The following is a 24,396-nucleotide window of genomic DNA, read 5'->3' as shown; positions in this document are numbered from 1 at the left end:
ATTTAGCAGAGAGGAAGTGTCTATACTCTTGTGATTACTTATTGGTCTTTTACTGAGTCTATGTCCCTGGACTGTGACCTTCACAACTGTTCTTAATCCTCTTTTTCCCCAGACAGGAAGGCTAGAAGGGACTAGAGTCAGAGAAATGCCTTTCCTCTAGGTGGCAAAAAACTCTGGTAAAGACTTTTCTCCTGGAGAATAGCAGATCTTTATTATGGAGAATGCTCTGGGTATATTTCATAATGGGTACTTTTCCCTTCACCCTTCCAGAGTCATAACAGAATCTTTCTTGGCTCTTCACTGAGAACCTAGTGAGACTCCTAGAGGTAAAACCCCACAAAGGTATGGGATCTCACTAATAACTGCAGCTCCCTGTGAGTTTCTTTGATACTAGTTATCATTCAGCATCCAGCAATCTATCAAAATTACCATTTAAATGTTCTTATAATTTATGGCTCTAGCTGGTTCTGTTCAAGATAAGCAGATCTTAGCTGTGACTCTCTGAATTTACCTTTCTCCAAATTTTAGGGTGGCAGTTTGTCCTGTGATCTCAGTTCTCTGATGGTTCCAAGAAAGTAATTTTCAAGTTTGTTCAGCTTTTTTCTTATTGTAAGGATAAGGATGATAACTCACAAGCTCTTTGCATGTCAGAGCTAAATCCAGAAATTCTTGGTTCTTTTTTATTATACTTTTCATTTCTCTGTTGAGATTCTCTGTTGCTCAAATTTTGGGTCTCACTCCTTTTGCAGCTCTCTCACTTTCAGAATATCCCAACTAAATTTCCAGCTACTCTGTCAGCCTTGAACTCTGTCCTTTGTGTCACCTTGAAACAGTAAGATGGCACTTTTTTGCTACCTGAGCTATTAACAGCTGGTGATGACCCTCAAACCAAAATGCCACAAATTCTCACTCTCTACTTTGCATTTTATATGTGGACAATGTCTCCTGACTCTTTTCTTATGCTTTGGCCAAAATTAAGAAGGTAAAGAAGAAAGGTAAGGAAAGGACTAGATTTATGAGATTTTTAAAAATAAAAAACCCCAGAACATTGATTTCAGTGAATTCAGCTCATATAAAAATAATTTTCCAATATTGGTAGTTGTACCTGTGCTTATCTCATAAATTCAGTTCAGTTCAGTTCAGTCGCTCAGTCGTGTCAGACTCCTTGTGACCCCATGGACTGCAGCACACCAGGCTTCCCTGTCCATCACCAACTCCCAGAGCTTACTCAAACTCATGTCCCATCGAGTCAGTGATGCCATCCAACCATCTCATCCTCTGTCGTCCTCTTCTCCTCCTGCCTTCAATCTTTCCCAGCATCAGGGTCTTTTCCAATGAGTCAGTTCTTCGCATCAGGTGGCCAAAATATTGGAGCTTCAGCTTCAGCATCAGTCCTTCCAATGAATATTCAGGACTGATTTCCTTTAGGACTGACTGGTTTGATCTCCTTGCAGTCCAAGGGACTCCCAAGAATGTTCTCCAAAACCACAGTTCAAAAGCATAAATTAGATGTCTATTTTTATAACTTATTTCAATTGGGGTGATATATGATAAGTGATATGATAAAAGAATGACCATGGAAGATGAAGGAATAGGACAGGGAGACCACTTTCTCCCAATGAGTTCATCAAAAGATCATCTGAATGCTGAAAAACTTCCACAAAACAACTTCTGAACACTGGTGGAGGACACCAGGCCCTCAGAAAGGCAGCTCATTCTCTTTGAAAGAAGGTGGGACAAATATAAAAGATGAAAAAAGAGACAAAAGAGTTAGGGATGGAGACCCATCCCAGGAAGGGAGTCATGAAGGAGGAGAAGTTTCCAAATAGCAGGAAACCCTCTCACCAGTGGGTCTGTGAGGAGTTTTGGAATCTCAGAGGGCAACATAACCAGGAGGAAGGAAAAAAAAAAAAAAAAACCCACAGAACACACGCCTAACTGCAGCTCCCAGCGGAGAAGTAGCCCAGATGCTGTGTCCACCACCAGCGAGTGGGGGCTGGACAGGGAGGTGCGGGTTGAACGCTTAAGGTAAGGACCAGGCCTGAATGCCCTGAAGACAATCTGAGGGACCTAACATGAGATAGCAACCCAAACTGTGGGATAGCCAGAGACAGAAAAAGACAGAGAGAGAGAGAGAACTTTCAGCAAAAAGCTCTAACCTAAGGCACAGCCTGGCCCGCTCACAGAACAAAGGATTGCATAAATACCAAAGGAGAGCTAGCCGGCTCTGGACCAGCCCCTCCCCTTGCCAGAGGCAGAGAGGCAGGCGGGCGAGAACCAGAGCCAGAAGATGAGAGGCAATGTTGGCCCCAGAGATGCATCCTCCACCAAACTGTGAGCAGGCTCCGAGTTGCTAACCAAGTCTTCCTGGGATCCTGGACAGTTGACATCTGCCAGGAGGGTTGCAGCCAGAGATCAGCTCCCCAGAGGAGACACACAGCACACCTGAGACGCACCTAGGAAACCAAGCAGCTGGGACCGGGAGGGATTCAGATGCACAGCCCACCTGGGACAGTGTGCTCTCCAAGCACCTGGTCACCTGAGCTGCTCGGACCTGGCAAGGGCACAAAACGCACGCCCAACCAAGTCTGTGCCTTTGTGGAGTATCTGAGAACCTGAACCTGAGCATCTTAGACCTGGGAAGTGTACGAAATGCAGGGCCTGCTTTGGACAGTTCTCCTGCAGAGCCTGAGCAGTGTAGACCAGGAAAGCACATACCGCCATGAGCTGGGGCAAACCCAGTGTGGTCCATAACAGAGTACTCCCCACACATGCCAGTGATATTTGTTTGCAGTGTTCCTCCCTTCCCATAGCACAACTGAACAAGTGAGACTAAATAAGTGACCACCTTTGCCCTCTTGTGTCAGGGGGGAAATTAGACACCAAAGAGACTTGCAAACAGAGGAAGCCAAAATAAACAAAGAAGAGGGAACCACTCTAGAAGTGCCAGGTGCAACAGATTAAAACCCTGTAGTTAGCATTGACTAAGCATTGGAAGGGGCCTACAGACCTTGAGAAGAAGTACAAGCTGGAACAAGGAACTATCTGAAACTGAACTGACCCCACACTGCCCTAAACAGCTCCAAAGAAATTCCTAGATATATTTTTACTATTATCATTTTTTTAAATTTTTTTACTTTTTAAATATTTTCCCCTCCCCCTTCTACTTTTTAAATTTTTAAGTTCTTTATTACTCCTCTAATTTTCATTTTTATAACCTACTGCTACTGCTGCTGCTGCTAAGTCGCTTCAGTCGTGTCCGACTCTGTGAGACCCCACAGACGGTGGCCTACCAGGCTCCCCCGTCCCTGGGATTCTCCAGGCAAGAACACTGGAGTGGGTTGCCATTTCCTTCTCCAATGCATGAAAGGGAAAAGTGAAAGTGAAGTCGCTCAGTCGTGTCCGACTCTTCGCAACCCCATGGTCTGCAGTCTACCAGGCTCCTCTATTCATGGATTTTCCAGGCAAGAGTACTGGAGTGGAGTGCCATTGCCTTCTCCATTATAACCTACTACTACCTTGCAAAAAAAATGACCCTATTTTTAAAGCAAATTTCATATATATATATTTTATAATTTTTGTGATTGATTTTGTTTTGTATTTTTAATATATTTTTGAGAGTCTAACCTCTACTCTAGATTTTTAATCTTTGCTTTTTGGTATTTGTTATCAATTTTGTACCTTTAAGAATCTAATCTTCAGTACCCATTTTTACTTAGGGGTATGATTACTGGCTTAATTGCTCTCTCCCCTTTTGACTCTCCCTGTCCTTCCCCAGGTCACCTCTGTCTCCTCCCTTCCCCTTCTCTTCTCTACTTAACTCTGTGAATCTCTCTGGGTGTTCTGGGCTGTGGAGAACACTTAGGGAACTGATTACTGGCTAGACTGGTCTCTCCCCTTTGACTCCCCCTCTTTTCCTCCTGGTCACCTCTATCTCCCTCTTCCATTTTCTCTTCTCTATGTAACTCCATGAACCTCTCTGGGTGTTCCAGACTGTGAAGGGCACACAGGGAATTGATTACTGGCTAGACTGCTCTCTCCCCTTTTGATTTTCCCTCTTCTCCTCCTGGTCACCTCTATCTCCCTCCTCCCTCTTCTCTTCTCCATGTAACTCTGTGAACCTCTCTGGGTGTCCCTCACTGTGGAGAATCTTTTCACCATTAACCAAGATGTTTTATCATCTGTATTGTATGGATGGATAAGTCTTGAGGCTACTTTAAGAATAAGACTGAAAGCCAGAGGCAGGAGGCTTAAATCTAAAACTTGAGAACACCAGAAAACTCCTGACTCCAGGGAACATTAATCGACAAAAGCTCATCCAAAAGCCTCCATATCTACATTGAAACCAAGCTCCACCCAGGAGCCAACAAGTTCCAGAGCAAGACATACCACACTAATTCTCCAGCAACGCAGGAACACAGCCCTGAGCATTAAAATTCAGGCTGCCCAAAATCACACCAAACCCATAGACACCTCAAAACATACTACTGGACACTTCATTGCACTCCAGAGAGAAGAAATCCAGCTCCATCCACCAGAAGACAGATGCAAGTTTCCTAACCAGGAAACCTTGACAAGCCACTAGTCCAACCCCACCCACAGGGAGCAACCTCCACAATAAAGAGGAACCACAAACTTCCAGCTACAGAAAGGCCACCGCAAACACAGCAACCTAAACAAAATGAAAATGCAGAGAAATATTCAGCAGGTAAAGGAACATGATAAATGCCCACCAAACCAAACAAAAGAGGAGGAGATAGGGAGTCTACCTGAAAAAGAATTCAGAATAATGATAGTAAAAATGCTCCAAAATCTTGAAAACAAAATAGAGTTACAGATAAATAGATTGAGAAGATGCAAGAAATGTTTAACAAGGACCTAGAAGAAATAAAAATGAGTAAATCAATAATGAATAATGCAATAACTGACATCAAAAGCACTCTGGGGGAACCAACAGTAGAATAACTGAGGCAGAAGACAGGATAAGTGAGGTGGAAGATAGAATGGTGGAAATAAATGACACAGAGAGAAAAAAAGAAAAAAGAATTAAAAGAAATGAGGACAACCTCAGAGACCTCTGGGACAATGTTAAACCCCCAACATTCAAATCATAGGGTCCAGAAGAAGAAGACTAAAAGAAAGGCCATGAGAAAATACTTGAGTAGATAATAGTTGAAAACTTCCCTAAAATGGGGAAGGAAATAACCACCCAAATCCAAGAAACCCAGAGAGTCCCAAACAGGATAAACCCAAGGTGAAACACCCCAAGACACATTAATCAAATTAACAAAGATCAAACACAAAGAGCAAATATTAAAAGCAGCAAGGGAAAAGCAACAAATAACACACAAGGGGATTCCCATAAAGATAACAGCTGATCTTTCAATAGAAACTCTTCAAGTCAAAAGGGAATGGCAGGACATACTTAAAGTGATGAAAGAGAAAAACATACAACCCAGATTACTATACCTAGTAAAGATCTCATTCAAATATGAGGGAGAAATCAAAAGCTTTACAGACAAGCAAAAGCTGAGAGAATTCAGCACCACCAAACCAGCTTGTCAACAAATGCTAAAGGATCTTCTCTAGACAGGAAACACAGAAAAGGTTTATAAACTTGAACCCAAAACAACAAAGTAAATGGCAACAGGATCATACTTATCAATAATTACCTTAACTGTAAATGGGTTGAATGCCCCAACCAAAAAACAAAGACTGGCTGAATGGATACAAAAACAAGACCCCTGTATATGCTATCTACAAGAGACCCACTTCAAAACAAGGGACACACACAGACTGAAAGTGAAGGGTTGGAAAAAGATATTTCACGCAAATGGAGACCAAAAGAAAGCAGGATTAGCAATACTCATATCAGATAAAATAGTCTTTGAAATAAAGGCTGTGAAAAGAGACAAAGGACACTACATAATGATTAAAGGATCAATCCAAGAAGAAGATATAACAATTATAAATATATATGCATCCAACATAGGAGCACCGCAATATGTAAGGCAAATGCTAACAAGTATGAAAAGGGAAATTAACAGTAACACAATAATAGTGGGAGACTTTAATACCCCACTGTCACCTATGGACAGATCAATTAAACAGAAAATTAGGAAAGAAACACAAACTTTAAATGATACAATGGACCAGTTAGACTTAACTGATATCTATAGGACATTTCATCCCCAAACAGTGAATTTCACCTTTTTCTCAAGTGCACACGGAACATTCTCCAGGATAGATCACATCCTGGGCCATAAATCTAGCCTTGGTAAATTCAAGAAATTTGAAATCATTTTGAGCATCTTTTCTGATCACAATGAGGTAAGATTAGATATCAACTACAGGAAAAAAACTGTTAAAAATACAAACATATGGAGGCTAAACAACACGCTTTGAATAAACAACAAATCACAGAAGAAATCAAAATATGCCTAGAAACAAAGGAAAATGAAAACACGACAACCCAAAACCTATGGGATTCAGTAAAAGCAATGCTAAGGGGAAGGTTCATAGCAATACAAGCTTACCTCAAGAAACAACAGAAAAATCAAATAAATAACCTAACTTTATACCTAAAGCAACTAGAAAAATAAGAAATGAAGAACCCCAGGGTTAGTAGAAGGAAAGAAATCATAAAAATTAGGGCAGAAATAAATGAAAAAGAAACAAAGGAGAGAGACTATAGAAAAAATCAACAAAACTAAAAGCTGGTTCTTTGAGAAGTTAAATAGACAAACCATTAGCCAAACTCATCAAGAAAAAAAGGGAGAAGAATCAAATCAACAAAATTAGAAATGAAAATGGAGAAATCACAACAGACAACACAGAAATACAAAGGATCATAAGAGACTACTATCAGCAACTATAAGACAATAAAATGGACAACTTGGAAGAAATGGATGAATTCTTAGAAAAGTATAACCTTCAAAAACTGAACCAGGAAGAAATAGAAAATCTTAACAGACCCATCACAAGTATGGAAATCAAAAGTGTAATAAAAATCTTCCAACAAACAAAAGCCCAGGACCAGATGGCTTCACAGGTGAATTCTACCAAAAAATTTAGAGAAGAACTAACACCTATCCTACTCAAACTCTTCTAGAGAACTGCAGAGGAAGGTAAACTGCCAAACTCATTCTATGAGGCCACCATTACCCTAATACCAAAACCAGACAAAGATGCCACAAAAAAAGAAAACTATAGGCCAATATCACAGATGAACATAGATGCAAAAATCCTCAACAAAATTCTAGCAAACAGAATCCCACAACATATTAAAAAGATCATACATCATGACCAAGTGGGCTTTATCCCAGGGATGCAAGGATTCTTCAAGATCCTCAAATCAATCAATGTAATACACCACATTAAGAAATTGAAAGATAAAAACCATATGATTATCTCAATAGAGGCAGAGAAAGCCTTTGACAAAATTCAACATCTGTTTATGATAAAAGCCCTCCAGAAAGCAGGCATAGAAGAAACATACCTCAACATAATAAAAGCCATATATGATAAACCCACAGCAAACATTATCCTCAATGGTGAAAAATTGAAAGCATTTCCCCTAAAGTCAGGAATAAGACAAGGGTGCCCACTCTCACCACTACTATTCAACATAGTTTTGGAAGTTTTGGCCACAGCAATCAGAGAAGAAAAAGAAATAAAAGGAATCCAGATTGGAAAAGTAGAAGTAAAACTCTCTTTGTTTGCAGATGACATGATCCTCTACATAGAAAACCCTAAAGACACCACCTGGAAGAAGCACAAGCTGGAATCAAGACTACCGGGAGAAATATCAATAACCTCAGATATGCAGATGACACCACCCTTATGGCAGAAAGTGAAGAGGAACTAAAGAGCCTCTTGATGAAAGTGAAAGAGGAGAGTGAAAAAGTTGGCTTAAAGTTCAACATTCATAAAACGAAGATCATGGCATCTGGTCCCATCACTTCATGGCAAATAGATGAGGAAACAGTGGAAACAGTGTCAGACTCTATTTTTTTGGGCTCCAAGATCACTGCAGATGGTGACTGCAGCCATGAAATTAAAAGATGCTTACTCCTTGGAAGGAAAGTTATGACCAACCTAGATAGCATATTCAAAAGCAGAGACATTACTTTGCCAACAAAGGTCCGTCTAGTCAAGGCTATGGTTTTTCCTGTGGTCACGTATGTATGTGAAAGTTGGACTGTGAAGAAAGCTGACCACTGAAGAATTGATGCTTTTGAACTGTGGTGTTGGAGAAGACTCTTGAGAGTCCCTTGGACTGCAAGGAGATCCAACCAGTCCATTCTAAAGGAGATCAGTCCTGGGTGTTTGGCCACCTCATGCGAAGAGTTGACTCATTGGAAAAGACTCTGATGCTGGGGGTGATTGGGGGCAGGAGGAAAAGGGGATGACAGAGGATGAGATGGCTGGATGGCATCACTGACTCGATGGACGTGAGTTTGAGTGAACTCCGGAGTTGGTGATGGACAGGGAGGCCTGGCGTGCTGCAATTCATGGGGTCGCAAAGAGTCAGACACGAATGAGCAACTGAACTGAAAGAAAGACACCACCAGAAAATTACTAGAGCTAATCAATGAATATAGTAAAGTTGCAGGATATAAAATTAACACAAAGAAATCCCTTGCATTCCTATACACTAACAATGAAAAATAGAGAAATTAAGGAAACAATTCTATTCACCACTGCAATGAAAAGAATAAAATACTTAGGAATAAATTGGCTGCGACAATCAGCTCACTAAGCGCAGGCGGCTGCGACAACCAGCGCACTAAGTGCGACCGAGAGGAGCTACCCCACGTCTGAGGTCAGGGGCAGAAGCCGGGAGGACCCCATGCCCGAAGGGCAGCAGCCAAGAGGAGTTACCCCACGTCCGAGGTCAGGGGCAGCGGCAGAGAGTGCCAGGCTGCGATGGCGCGGGAATGGCCAAGAGGAGCTACCCCGCGTCTGAGGTCAGGGGGGTCGACGAGAGGAGTTACCCTGCATCCGAGGTCAGGGGCAGTGGCCAGGAGGAGCAACCCCACGCCGAGACCAGGGGCAGCGGCCTGGAGGCCCAACCCCGTGTCCAAGGATCGTGGCTGTGCAGGCGCAGGAGGGCCTAGAGGAGCTATCCCACATTGAAGGTCAGGAAGGGAGGCGGTGAGGAGATACCCCTCGTCCAAGGGAAGGAGCTGCGCTTTGCTGGAGTAGCCGTGAAGAGATACCCCACGCCCAAGGTAAGAGAAACCCAAGTAAGATGGTAGGTGTTGCAAGAGGGCATCAGAGGGCAGACACATTGAAACCATACTCATAGAAAACTAGTCAATCTAATCACACTAGGACCACAGCCTTGTCTAACTCAATGAAACTAAGCCATGCCCGTGGGGCAACCCAAGATGGGAGGGTCATGGTGGAGAGATCTGACAGAATGTGGTCCACTGGAGAAGGGAATGGCAAACCACTTCAGTGTTCTTGCCTTGAGAGCCCCATGAACAGTACAAAAGGCAAAATGATAGGATACTGAAAGAGGAACTCCCCAGGTCAGTAGGTGCCCAATATGCTACTGGAGATCAGTGGAGAAATAACTCCAGAAAAAATGAAGGGATGGAGCCAAAGCAAAAAGAATACCCAGCTGTGGATGTGACTGGTGATAGAAGCAAGGTCCGATGCTGTAAAGAGCAATATTGCATAGGAATCTGGAATGTCAGGTCCATGAATCAAGGCAAATTGGAAGTGGTCAAACAAGAGATGGCAAGAGTGAATGTCAACATTCTAGGAATCAGTGAACTAAAATGGACTGGAATGGGTGAATTTAACTCAGATGACCATTATATCTACTACTGCGGGCAGGAATCCCTCAGAAGAAATGGAGTAGCCATCATGGTCAACAAAAGAGTCCGAAATGCAGTACTTGGATGCAATCTCAAAAACGACAGAATGATCTCTATTCGTTTCCAAGGCAAACCATTCAATATCACAGTAATCCAAGTCTATGCCCCAATCAGTAATGCTGAAGAAGCTGAAGTTGAACGGTTCTATGAAGACCTACAAGACCTTTTAGAACTAACACCAAAAAAAGATGTCCTTTTCATTATAGGGGACTGGAATGCAAAAGTAGGAAGTCAAGAAACTCCTGGAGTAACAGGCAAATTTGGCCTTGGAATACGGAATGAAGCAGGGCAAAGACTAATAGTTTTGCCAAGAAAATGCACTGATCATAAAAAATACCCTCTTCCAACAACACAAGAGAAGAATCTACACATGGACATCACCAGATGGTCAACACCGAAATCAGATTGATTATATTCTTTGCAGCCAAAGATGGAGAAGCTTTATACAGTCAGCAAAAACAATACCAGGAGCTGACTGTGGCTCAGACCATGAACTCCTTATTGCCAAATTCAGACTTAAATTGAAGAAAGTAGGGAAAACCACTAGACCATACAGGTATGACCTAAATCAAATCCCTTATGATTATACAGTGGAAGTGAGAACTAGATTTAAGGGCCTAGATCTGATAGATAGAGTGCCTGATGAACTATGGACAGAGGTTCGTGACATTGTACAGGAGACAGGGATCAAGACCATCCCCGTGGAAAAGAAATGCAAAAAAGCAAAACGGCTGTCTGAAGAGGCCTTACAAATAGTTGTGAAAAGAAGAGAAGTGAAAAGCAAAGGAGCAAAAGAAAGATATAAGCATCTGAATGCAGAGTTCCAAAGAATAGCAAGAAGAGATAAGAAAGCCTTCTTCAGTGATCAATGCAAAGAAATAGAGGAAAACAACAGAATGGGAAAGACTAGAGATCTATTCAAGAAAATTAGAGATACCAAGGGAACATTTCATGCAAAGATGGGCTTGATAAAGGACAGAAATGGTATGGACCTAACAGAAGCAGAAGATATTAAGAACAGATGGCAAGAATACACAGAAGAACTGTACAAAAAAGATCTTCACGACCCAGATAATCACGATGGTGTGATCACTGACCTAGAGCCAGACATCCTGGAATGTGAAGTCAAGTGGGTCTTAGAAAGCACTACTACAAACAAAGCTAGTGGAGGTGATGGAATTCCAGTTGAGCTATTTCAAATCCTGAAAGATGATGCTGTGAAAGTGCTGTACTCAATATGCCAGCAAATTTGGAAAACTCAGCAGTGGCCACAGGACTGGAAAAGGTCAGTTTTCATTCCAATTCCAAAGAAAGGCAATGCCAAAGAATGCTCAGACTACCACACAATTGCACTCATCTCACATGCTAGTAAAGTAATGCTCAAAATTCTCCAAGCCAGGCTTCAGCAATATGTGAACCATGAACTTCCTGATGTTCAAGCTGGTTTTAGAAAAGGCAGAGGAACCAGATATCATCCGCTGGATCATGGAAAAAGCAACAGAGTTCCAGAAAAACATCTATTTCTGCTTGATTGACTATGCCAAAGCCTTTGACTGTGTGGATCACAATAAACTGTGGAAAATTCTGAAAGAGATGGGAATACCAGACCACCTGACCTGCCTCTTGAGAAATCTGTATGCAGGTCAGGAAGCAACAGTTAGAACTGGACATGGAACAACAGACTGGTTCCAAATAGGAAAAGGAGTATGTCAAGGCTGTATATTGTCACCTTGCTTATTTAACTTCTATGCAGAGTACATCATGAGAAACACTGGGCTGGAAGAAACACAAGCTGGATTCAAGACTGCTGGGAGAAATATCAATAACCTCAGATATGCAGATGACACCACCCTTATGGCAGAAAGTGAAGAGGAACTAAAGAGCCTCTTGATGAAAGTGAAAGAGGAGAGTGAAAAAGTTGGCTTAAAGCTCAACATTCAGAAAATGAAGATCACCCTCTCCCTCTCCCACAGAGTCCAAAAGACTGTTCTATACATCAGTGTCTCTTTTGCTGTCTTGTATACAGGGTAATTGTATATGAGAGGGAGAGGGAGAGGGTGGGATGATTTCGGAGAATGGCATTGAAATATGTTAAAAAAAAAAAAAAAGAAATGAAGATCATGGCATCTGGTCCCATCACTTCATGAGAAATAGATGGGGAAACAGTGGAAACAGTGTCAGATTCTATTTTTTGGGGCTCCAAAATCACTGCAGATGGTGATTGCAGCCATGAAATTAAAAGATGCTTACTCCTTGGAAGGAAAGTTATGACCAACCTAGATAGCATATTCAAAAGCAGAGACATTACTTTGCCAACAAAAGTTTGTCTAGTCAAGGCTATGGTTTTTCCTGTGGTCATGTATGGACATGAGAGTTGGACTGTGAAGAAGGCTGAAGAATAGATGCTTTTGAACTGTGGTGTTGGAAAAGACTCTTGAGAGTCCCTTGGACTGCAAGGAGATCCAACCAGTCCATTCTGAAGACCAGCCCTGGGATTTCTTTGGAAGGAATGATGCTAAAGCTGAAACTCCAGTACTTTGGCCACCTCATGCGAAGAGTTGACTCACTGGAAAAGACTCTGATGCTGGGAGGGATTGGGGGCAGGAGGAGAAGGGGACCGACAGAGGATGAGATGGCTGGATGGCATCACTGACTGATGGACATGAGTCTGAGTGAACTCCAGGAGTTGGTGATGGACAGGGAGGCCTGGCGTGCTGTGATTCATGGGGTCGCAAAGAGTAGGACACGACTGAGCAACTGAACTAAACTGAACTGAACTGAAAGAAACAAAAGACCTATTTATGTAGAAAACTATAAAACACTGATGAAAGAAATCAAAGATGACACAAATAGATGGAGAAATATACCATGTTCATGGATCAGAAGAATTGTTATAATGAAAATGAATATACTACCCAAAGCAATCTATAGATTCAATGCAATCCCTATCAAGCTACCAATGGTATTTTTCAGAGAACTAGAACAAGTAATTTCACAATTTGTATGGAAATACAAAAAACCTCAAATAGCCAAAGCAATCTTGAGAAAGAAGAATGGAACTGGAGGAATCAATCTGCCTGACTTCAGACTATACTCCAAAGCTACACTCATTGAGACAGTATGGTACTGACACAAAGACAGAAATATAGATCAATGGAACAAAACAGAAAGCCCAGAGATAAATCCACACACCTATGGACACCTTATCTTTGACAAAGGAGGCAAGAATATACATTGGAGAAAAGACAATCTCTTTAACAAGTGGTGCTGAGAAAACTGGTCAACCACTTGTAAAAGAATGAAACTAGAACACTTTCTAACACCATACACAAAAAGAAACTCAAAATGGATTAAAGATCTAAACATAAGACCAGAAACTATAAAACTCCTAGAGGAAAACATAGGCAAAACACTCTCTGACATAAATCACAGCAGGATCCTCTATGACCCACCTCCCAGAATATTGGAAATAAAAGCAAAAATAAACCAAATGGGACCTAATTAAACTTAAAAGCTTTTGCACAAGGAAGGAAACTATAAGCAAGGTGAAAAGACAGCCTTCAGAATGGGAGAAAATAATAGGAAATGAAGCAACTGACAAAAAATTAATCTCAAAGATAAACAAGCAGCTCATGCAGCTCAATTCCAAAAAATAAATGACCCAATCAAAAAATAGGCCAAAGAACTAAACAGACATTTCTCCAAAGAAGACATACAGATGGCTACCAAACACATGAAAAGAGAGAAAGGCAAATCAAAACCACAATGAGATACCATCTCATGCCAGTCAGAATGGCTGCTATCAAAAAGTCTACAAAGAATAAATGCTGGAGAGGGTGTGGAGAAAAGGAACCCTCTTACACTGTTGGTGGGAATGCAAACTAGAACAGCCACTATGGAGAACAGTGTGGAGATTCCTTAAAAAACTAGAAATAGAACTGCCATATGGCCCAGCAATCCCACTACTGTGTATACACACTGAGGAAACCAGAATTGAAAGAGACATGTGTACCCCAGTGTTCATTGCAGCACTATTTACAATAGCTAGGACATGGAAGCAAGCAACCTAGATGTCCATTGGCAGACAAATGGATAAGAAAGCTGTGGTACATATACACAATGGAATATTACTCAGCTATTAAAAATAATGCATTTGAATGAGGTGGATGAAACTGGAGCCTATTATACAGAGTGAAGTAAGTCAGAAAGAAAAACACCAATACAGTATATTAACACATATATATGGAATTTAGAAAGATGGTAACAATGACCCTATATGCAAGACAGCAAAAGAGATACAGATGTAAAGAACAGACTTTTGGACTCTGTGGGAGAAGGCAAGGGTGGGATGATTTGAGAGAATAGCACTGACACATGTATATTACCATATGTGAAACATACTGCCAGTCCAGGTTCGATGCATGAGACAGGGTGCTCAGGACCAGTGCACTGGGACAACCCTGAGAGATGGGATGGGAGGGAGGTGGAAGGGGGGTTCAGGATGCAGGATGGGGGACACATGTACACCCATGGCTGATTAATGTCAATATATGGCAAAACCACTACAATATTGTAAAGTAATGCCTCCAATTAAAATTAATTAATTAATTAAAAAAAAAAAAGAATGACCATGCAATCTTTTGTTTCCATTTAAAATAGGGCAGGGCTTCCTTGGCAGCCCAGTGGTTAAGAATTTGCCTTGCAATACAGGGGATACTGGTTTGATCCCTGGTCTGGGAGGATCCCACATGCTCTGAAGTGGCTGGGCCTGTGCACCACAACTGCTGAGCCCGTGTACCCAGAGCCTGAGCTCTGTAACAGGGAGACCACCATGGTGGGAAGCCCTCACATTGCATCAAAGAGTGGCATCTGCTCGCTGCATCTGGAAATGGCCAGCACACAGCAATGAGGACCCACACCTACGACAACCAAAAAAATGAATAGATAAATAAATAAATCTTTAAAAAAAAATAGGGCAAATTATTACCGGAGGCGTAAATCTTCCCACATTTTCAGTAATCCACAGAGCATTACTATCTCATAGTACTTTTTCCAACATTCAACAGCTTCTGCTGCAGATGGATCTTCTTTAATATTGCTCTGATACTCAATGAGTTCAACTCTCTTGTTTTTATACTTCTCCAAAGTTTTTTTGAAACGTTGTGCAATAGGGCCAGGTATAGTTCCATCTTGTATATCACACCACCTGAAAAGTATCAGTACAGTGACAATGTTTATCTTACATAATATGATGAGTAAGTTTTTAACTATACTTACAAATTAATTCTTTCTTCAATCAAAGCAGTATAATTCTCACAACTTTCTTCATCATCCCAGTCTCTCCAAAGAAAGTCATAAAAAAACCTATGACAAATCAGATTGAGATGACAGTGATCAAAATCAGCCAGTACCATGTTTATAATTAAAAAGATATCCTGATGTCAGAAATCTTTATATGAATCTTAATTGTTTAAAAAAATCAGTCAGTTCAGTTCAGTCACTCAGTCATGTCTGACTCTTTGTGACCCCATGGTCTGCAGCACGCCAGGCTTCCCTGTCCATCACCAATATTTCAAAATAAACTTTCAGTGAACTAATATTAAAAGTAAAACTTCAAACATTAGATGATCTGCATTATATTTCAAGTTACTACAGATAATGTTTCTTGAAGTGGGATTATAAAATTCATGTTCCACATTTCATAGACTGTGGCTGATTTTGTTTACCAAATAAATAATATCTGAGATATAATCATATTTTATATTGGGGGGTATTAGGAAAACAAAGACATGCCCCCCAATATTCTGTATTATGCTTACATATAGCTTCTCTCAAATTGCATCAATGTGTAAGAAGCAATCATAATGGGGATGATGACATCTGGTATTTGTAATGCTTTTAAATGTGAAAAATGAAATCTAATATATTTAAGATGCTTAAATATGAGCAGAATATGGTGGTTTTGTTTTTTGGGTTATTTTTTTGCCACCCCTTGCAGCTTTCCAGATCTTAGTTTCCTGACCAGGAATTGAACCTGGGTCCCATCAGTGAAAGCCAAGGAATATACCAGAATTTAGTGTGACTTATCTCTAGAAGTTTTTAAAATTCAAATTTTGTAAAATGCAAGATCAAAACCCAGCAAACTTATTGCCCACATAAAATACTTCCACAAGAGAGAATATTTTAGGTACAAATAAGTACATTGAAAATAGAAAAATTGATTTCAGCAGTGAGTAAAAAGTTAAATTAAGTACCTATATAAACAAGACTTACATATTAAATCAACTTTTTAAATATGAGAACTTTCAGAAGTTAAAAGCTCTAATACCTTACAACTTCCAAGGCCAAAGCAATATCATGTAAATCAGAATCTTGTCCTTCAACAGGGTACACTTCCAAGAGAGACACACTATGCTCTAGTTCTTCCAAAATCTCATCAACCAAATCTCTTGGAATATTTGCAATGTTAGAAGAAAAGGGCTCAGCAACAGAAACAGTAACGTTGAAACAAGACGATGAGCTCTGGCTTGGTTTACAAGTTACCTAAGATAAATATGAAGTTTGTAGTTGTGAATGAAAGTCAATCACAAAGATTCTTCCTCAAATATGAGCTACTTATAACATTTCTTCTTTTAAATTTTTATGACTTCTCTAACAGTCAATGTACATAATAACAATAGATCAATACAGAATAAAATATCAAAACAAATTTTCAAACTACTTCTTAAACAATTATTAGTATTTAAGGTTCATGAGAGGAACTGTCTCCTACATAATTTGTAAGTTTGAGTTGCCAGACTTTTGGATTTTATAAAACAGTAGTATTAAAAAAATTTTGGACTAATTTTGCCATGAAAGTATGTCTTAAAATATTCTATAGTCTATATTGGACATGGAAGCCTGGCCTGCTGCAGTCCATGTGGTCACAGAGTCCAACACTACTAAGCAGCTGAACTGATTATCTGTATTACAGTATTAGTAAAAGAAAGGATTATAAAATACCAAAAAAAGTAGAATGGACATAATAAAAAAGTTAAGTCCTAAAAAGAAAAGTAAAAGGTAAAGTCCTTGCTGCTTCTGCTACTGCCGCTAAGTCACCTCAGTCGTGTCTGACTCTGTGTGACCCCATAGATGGCAGCCCACCAGGCTGCCCCGTCCCTGGGATTCTCCAGGCAAGAACACTGGAGTGGGTTGCCATTTCCTTCTCCAGTGCATGAAAGTGAAAAGTGAAAGAGAAGTCGCTCAGTCGTGTCCGACTCTTAGCGGCCCCATGGACTGTAGCCTACCAGGCTCCGCCGTCCATGCGATTTTCCAGGCAAGAGTACAGGTTGAATAAATTTAGCTTCATAAACAACACACGTGTGTTTTCTTGTCTTATTTCACCACAATATTGTGATAACCTCTAGCATGTCTGAAAATAAGTGCATGAAATTACTGAGTTGACAGAAGCTTTATTTATTTTTAAAGTCTTTATTGCCATTGTTACAATATTGTTTCTGTTTTATGTTTTGGTTTTTGGCGGGGAGTCATGGGGTCTTAGCTGTCTGACCAGGGATCAAACCAGCACACCCTGCATTGAAAGGAGAAATCTTAACCAATGCACAGTAGCTTTAAAAATTAATAAACTACACTAAGTATTAGCATAAAATATAGAATTACAGAAGTTGGTACAAATTTTCAGCTGTAAGATGAAAAAGGTTTAAGGATCTAACATATAACATAGTGACTACAGTTGATAATTTGTTATTCAGTCACCAACTCATGTTCAACTCTTTGTGACCCCATGGACTGCAGCACTCCAGGCCTCTCTGTCCCTCACCATCTCCCAGAGTTTGCTCAAACTCATGTCCTCTGAGTCTGTGATGCCATTCAACCATCTCATCTTCTGTTGCCCCTTTCTCCTCCCCACCTTCAATCTTTCCCAGCATCAGGGTCTTTTCAAATGAGCCAGCTCTTCGCATCAGGTGGCCAAAGGATTGGAGTTTCAGCTTCAACATCAGTCCTTCCAACAAACACCCAGGACTGATCTCCTTTAGGATGGACTGGTTGGATCTCCTTGCAGTCCAAGGGACTCTCAAGAGTCTTCTCCAACACCACAGTTCAAAAGCATCAATTCTTCAACGCTCAGCTTTTTTTATGGTCCAACTCTCACATTCATACATAGAAAAACCTTAACTTGACTATACAGACCTTTGTTTGTGAAGTGATGTCCCTGCTTTTTAATATGCTGTCTAGGTTTGTCATAGCTTTTCTTCCAAGGAGCAAGTGTTTTTTAATTTCATGACTGCAGTCACCATTCACAGTGATTTTGAAGCCCAAGAAAATAAAATCTGCCACCTTTTCCATTTTTTCCCCATCTATTTGCCAAGAAGTATATGTATATATACTTCCTTCCTTGGAGAAGGAAATGGCAACCCACTCCAGTGTTCTTGCCTGGAGAATCCCAGGGACAGGGGAGCCTGGTGGGCTTCCGTCTATGGGGTCGCACAGAGTCGGACACGACTGAAGCGACTTAGCAGCAGCAGCATATGTATATATGCCTTCCCTGGTGGCTCAGACAGTAAATCATCTGCCTACAATGTGGGAGACCAAGGTTCAATCCCTGGGTTGGGAAGATCCCCTGGGGAAGGAAATGGCAACCCACTCCAGTACTCTTGCCTGGAAAATCCTATGGATGGAGGAGCTTGGTAGGCTACCGTCCACAGGGTCACAAAGAGTCGGACACGACTGAGCGACTTCACTTTCACTTTTTTATATGTATGTATAAAATCATCATGTTATACACCCTATCTTATAATCTTGTCAATTATAACTCAATAAAACTGAAAAAAAAATAAACACTACCAATAATACATTTTGAACATTTTCAAATACATGTCCAATAAAAGTATTACTTTTTTTTTTTTACATATACAGCATTTTGGTGCTTAATTTTTTATTCAAAGGAATCAAGTTACGGTCAATTGACTGGTTTTCTTACCTAACCATGCTTTCTTTCCTTCTCTTTTTTAAACTTTCTATTTTGTATTGGGCATAGCCAATTAACAAACAATGTTGTGACAGTTTCAGGTGAACAGCAAAGTGACTCAACCATATATATACATGTACCCATAACTTATTTTCTATAAACACAGAATTGAATTGTTTTCTGATAGTATGTAATGTAATGAGTTTCAAACACAATTTTTTTCTTATCACCAAAACCACAGATTTGAAATATCTATCTGAAGGAGTACCATTTGTGATTGCAAGTATTAATTTCTACACAGGATAACTGACCTTTAAGGCAATCAGATTTATGATGTCAAATATGCTACAATATTTAACCTATAGACCTATAAAAGCAAAACCTTAGATAAAAGCTTGGAAGTAGATGTATTATACTAAAAAGTCACTTTTCATAGGAAAAAATTACAAATTTTACCAATAATTTTCTGATCTAGTTTATTCTTTCCTAATATAACTAAACCTCATAATTCAGATAAATGAAGATTAAAGATAAATAATGGGAAAAAAGACCCAAATTAATTAAAGCCTAATTTACTAATTTTTAAGAAGTGCACTTTTGTTATTTTTACATTATTTGAGCAATTGAAAGTAGGCTAATATTACCTAATACTATGAGATTTTATTTAATGATTACTGTTTACAGAAAAATGTGTGCAAATACCCCTCCTTACCCTCTTTTTACATTGTTAACTTGTTAAGAAACTTAAATAGATGTAAACTTTTGCCAACCTTTGTTTAAGTATCCAAACCTCAAATTTATAAAGTTAAATTTTGGTCTTAAAAAGAACTGATAATTTCACGCAAAGAAAAAGGATCAGGTAAAAATTATTTACCTCAACCAATATACCAACAAAAGGGATAGAAGATTCTTCATATTTCACAAAGAATAACTCAGGATTAGCTTTCCAGACTCCAAGCCATTTGTCTTTCAACTTTAATTTTTCTGATAGATATTTACTCATAGCATCATCAGCATCTTCTGCCTAGCAAAACAAAAATATGTACACATATATATATGAAATTAAGTATTTTTACTGATTTCTATTAAGTATGCAGCCCATACGCCCTTAAAATAATGAAAAAACTCAAAAATAATAGATTTTAACTGAATCTATATTTAATGAAAAATAGAAACATTAAAAAAGTAGAATAAATTTAAAAGATATCTATTCACTCATAGAGTAATTCAGAGATGAGACATCTACTTATTATTTATTTTTTAAGTAATTTGTTTTATTGATCTACTGAGCAATTTCAGTTCAGCCACTCAGTTGTGTCTGACTCTTTGCAACCCCATGGACTGCAGCATACTAGGCCTCCCTATCCATCACCAACTCCCAGAGTTTGCTCAAACTCATGTCCATTGAGTTGGTGACGTCATCCAAACATCTCATCGTCTGTCATCCCCTTCTCCTCCCCACTTCAATCTTTCCCAGTATCAGGGTCTTTTCAAATAAGTCATTTCTTTGCATCAGGTGGTCAAAGGATTGGAGTTTCAGGTTCAGCATCAGTCCTTCCAATGAATATTTAGGACTGATTTCCTATACAATTGACTGGTTGGATCTCCTTGCAGTCCAAGGGACTCTCAAGAGTCTTCTCCAACACCACAGTTCAAAAGCATCAGTTCTTCAGCACTCAGTTTTCTTTATGGTCCAACTCTCACATCCATACATGACTACTGGAAAAACCATAGCTTTGACTAGTCAGACCTTTGTCGGCAAAATAATGTCTCTGCTTTTTAATATGCTGTCTAGGTTGGTCACAGTTTTTCTTCCAAGAAGCAAGTGTCTTTTAATTTTGTGGATGCAGTCACCATCTGCAGTGATTTTGGAGCCCAAGAAAACAAAATTTGTCACTGTTTGCATTGCCTCTGCATCTATTTGCCATGAAGTGATGGGACTGGATGCTATGATCTTAGTTTTTTGAATGCTGAGTTTTAAGTCAGCTTTTTCACTCTCCTCTTTCACTTTCATCAAGAGGCTCTTTAGTTCCTTTTCACTTTCTGCCATAAGGGTGGTGTCATTTGCATATCTGAGGTTACTGGTATTTCTCCCAGCAACCCTGATTCCAACTTGTGCTTCATCCAGCCCAGCATTTTGCATAATGAACTCTGCATATAAGTACATAACCAGGGTGACAATATAAAGCCTTGATGTACTCCTTTCCGGATTTGGAACCAGTCTGTAGTTCCATGTCCAGTTCTGTTTCTTTCTTCTTGACCTGCATACAGATTTCTCAGGAGGCAGGTCAGGTGTTCTGGCATTCACATCTCTAAGAATTCTCCAAAGTCTGTTGTGAGCCACACAGTCAAAGGCTTTGGCATAGTCAATAAAGCATAAGTAGATGTCTTTCTGGAACTCTCTTGCTTTTCTATGATCTAACAGATGTTGGCAATTTGATCTCTGGTTCCTCTGACTTTTCTAAACCCAGCTTGAACATTTGGAAGTTCTTGGTTCATATACCACTGAAGCCTGGCTTGGAGAATTTTGAGCATTACTTTGCTAATGTGTGAGAATGATGGCAATTTTGAACATTTTTTGGTATTGCCTTTCTTTGAGATTGGAATGAAAACTGATCTTTTCCAGTCCTGTGGCCACTGCTGAGTTTTCCAAATTTGCTGGCATATTGAGTGCAGCACTTTAACAGGATCATCTTTTAGGATTTGAAATAACAACTGGATTCCATCACTTCCAATAGCTTTGTTTGTGGTAATGCTTAAGGCCCACTTGACTTCATATTGCAAGATGTCTGGCTCTAGGTGAGTGATCACACCATCATGGTTATCTGAGTCATTAACATCTTTTTTGTATAGTTCTTCTGTGTATTCTTGCCACCTCTTCTTAATATTTTCTGCTTCTGTTAGGTCCATACTATTTCTGTCCTTCATTGTGCCCATCTTTGCATGAAATGTTCCCTTAGTATCTCTAATTTTCTTGAAGAGATCTCTAGTCTTTCCCATTCTATTGTTTTCCTCTATTTCTTTGATCACATAGGGAGTCTTTCTTATCTCTCTTTGCTATTCTTTGGAACTCTGCATTCAAATGGGTATATTTTCCCTTTTCTCCTTTACCTTTCACTTCTCTTTTTTTCTTAGCTATTTGTAAGGCTTTCTCAGACAACCATTTTGCTTTTTGCATTTCTTTTTATTGGGGATGGTCTCAGTCACCGCCTCCCATCTGATGTCACAAATCTCCATCCATAGTTCTTCAGGCATTCTATCATATCTAATCCTTTGAATCTATTTTTCACTTCCACTGTATAATCATAAAGGATTTGACTTAGGTCATACCTGAGTGGCCTAGCTGCTTTCCCTATTTTCTTGAAATTAAGTCTGAATTTTGCAATAAGGGGTTCATGATCTGAGCCACAAGTCAGCTCCTGGTCTTGTTTTTACTGACTATATACAGCTTCTTCATCTTTGGCTGCAAAGAATATAATCAATATGATTTTGGTGTTGACCATCTGGTGATATCCATGTGTAGAGTCATCTCTTGTGTTGTTGGAAGAGGGTGTTTGCTATGACCAGTGCATTCTCTTGGCAAAACTCTGATAGCCTTTGCCCTGCTTTGTTTTGTACTCCAAGGCCAAACTTGCCTGTTACTCCAGGTAGCTCTACTGTAATTATACATACAAAAACATGGTTATTATCATGTTTAAAAACCTAGTCATGAATTTTTTCTGAACTTTAAAGATTTAATGACCTATTTAGAATTTACTCAGCACATAAAATTTTAAAACAGAAATCCATTCTATAAAACAAATGAGCATACTAAGAATTCAATAAATATTTTGCCCATTTGGTTTTCTGCATTTCAATTCAACTACCCCAGGATGATAATCTAAACTAGTATGAAACCCAGACATTAAACCCTGACTGATTAATGACACAGTAAAACAGGAAAAGGAGTCCATCAAGGCTGTATACTGTCACCCTGCTTATTTAACTTCTATGCAGAGTACATCATGAGAAACGCTGGGCTGGAAGAAGCACAAGCTGGAATCAAGATTGCTGGGAGAAATATCAATAACCTCAGATATGCAGATGACACCACGCTTATGGCAGAAAGTGAAGAGGAACTAAAAAGCCTCTTGATGAAAGTGAAAGAGGAGAGTGAAAAAGGTGGCTTAAAGCTCAACATTCAGAAAACTAAGATCATGGCATCTGGTCCCATCACTTCATGGCAAATAGATGGGGAAACAGTGGAAACAGTGGCAGAATTTATTTTGGGGGCTCCAAAATCACTACAGATGGTGACTGCAGCCATGAAATTAAAAGACGCTTAATTCTGGGAAGAAAAGTTATGACCAGGGCACTGATAAGGCCTATCTTCCTTCAGCTCTCAAAAAAACTGGAAAACGCTATGTGATCTGTTTGAAGGAAAAATTGAATTGGAATTCAATAGAGGCCTGGGAACCTCTATCAAGGTGGAAGTCCTGTAAGCGTGGAGTAAATTTACTTTTGTGACATGCAGGTTCTTCGTGCACTCTGTGCCCACATCTGCACGGAAGGTGGCCCCGAGTCCCTCGGGGCCCGCTGTCTTCTTGTCCTCACCTTGTAGCCCTGCAGCACTTCGTCGCAGTACAACGCCACCTTCTCCTCCCGCCACATCCCCCTCATGGGGAACACGCACACCGGGGGCAGCGGCCGCGCCTCCTCGTCTTCCTCGGGCACTGAGAGCAGGGGCTCCTCTTCCTCCTCTTCTGGCCCCTGTCCCGGGCCCTCGGCCTGAGAACCCGGCAGGAGCTGGAGCCGCCGCCGGGCCGCCTCCCGGCCCGCTGTCCCCTTCACCGGGCGAGGGGAGGCCACCACCGACCGCACCGGGGACGCGGCGCTCTTCAGGGCCGCAGCCATCACCAAGTCCCCGGTGAGCGCCGAGACAATCTTCTCGCCTCGCTGGCCAGGGCTGACGCCTCGGACCGCGTCCTCAGGCAGCCGGGACCCCGACGCCATCCCCTCAGCACCCTGCGGGCCAGCGGCAGCCGTTAGTCACTTTTCCGGCCCGGGCCGCGCGGGTCGATGGGCGAGCCGTACCTGCAGGTCCCGCGACGAGCGCGGCGGCTCGAGGGGATGCCGCCCGGAGTGGGTTGGGGGATGAGGTGTTGGCTGCGGGTCCGAATCTGGGGGTTGGGGGCGGGTAGGAATGCTGTGGGGAGCGACGGGGCGGGACGGGATGGAAGGAAGGTTCTGGGCGAGCTGTTGGCGGGCGGGGCAGGGGCGCCACAAGATGGCGGCCTGCTTGGCGCCCGCTGGGTCTGGTGATGATGGTGGTGGTTTAGTCACTCAGTCTTGTCCGACTTTTTGGGATCACATAGACTGTAGCCCACCAGGCTCCTCTGTCCATGAGATTTTCCAGGCAAGAATACTGGAGTGAGGCGCCATTTCCTTCGCCAGGGGATCTTCCCCACCCAGGGACTGAACCTGGGTCTCTTGCATTGCAGGCAGAGTCCTTACCAACTGAGAAATCAGAAGCTGGGTCTAACCTCACCTTGCCCTCTTTAG

General features: G+C 40.9%; 1 protein-coding gene across 1 annotated transcript in view; it reads right to left on the bottom strand.

The window, feature by feature from the left end:
- SHCBP1L (SHC binding and spindle associated 1 like) overlaps positions 1-23,944 on the bottom strand; it is a 44,889-nt gene extending 20,945 nt beyond the window's left edge. The window contains exons 1-5 of the mRNA XM_070384829.1: positions 23,449-23,944; positions 19,730-19,879; positions 16,216-16,430; positions 15,165-15,251; positions 14,875-15,093 (exon numbers count right to left, since the gene is read on the bottom strand). Coding sequence (XP_070240930.1) covers positions 14,875-15,093; positions 15,165-15,251; positions 16,216-16,430; positions 19,730-19,879; positions 23,449-23,847 — 1,070 coding nt within the window. The 5' untranslated portion in view covers positions 23,848-23,944. The remainder of the gene's footprint in view (positions 1-14,874; positions 15,094-15,164; positions 15,252-16,215; positions 16,431-19,729; positions 19,880-23,448) is intronic.
- Positions 23,945-24,396: the final 452 nt, after the last annotated feature.

Source organism: Bos mutus, chromosome 16 (assembly GCF_027580195.1).
Source record: "Bos mutus isolate GX-2022 chromosome 16, NWIPB_WYAK_1.1, whole genome shotgun sequence".
Lineage (NCBI taxonomy): Eukaryota > Metazoa > Chordata > Mammalia > Artiodactyla > Bovidae > Bos > Bos mutus.
The sequence above is the reverse complement of the archived record's forward strand: the minus strand, read 5'-3'. Positions and strand labels throughout refer to the sequence as shown.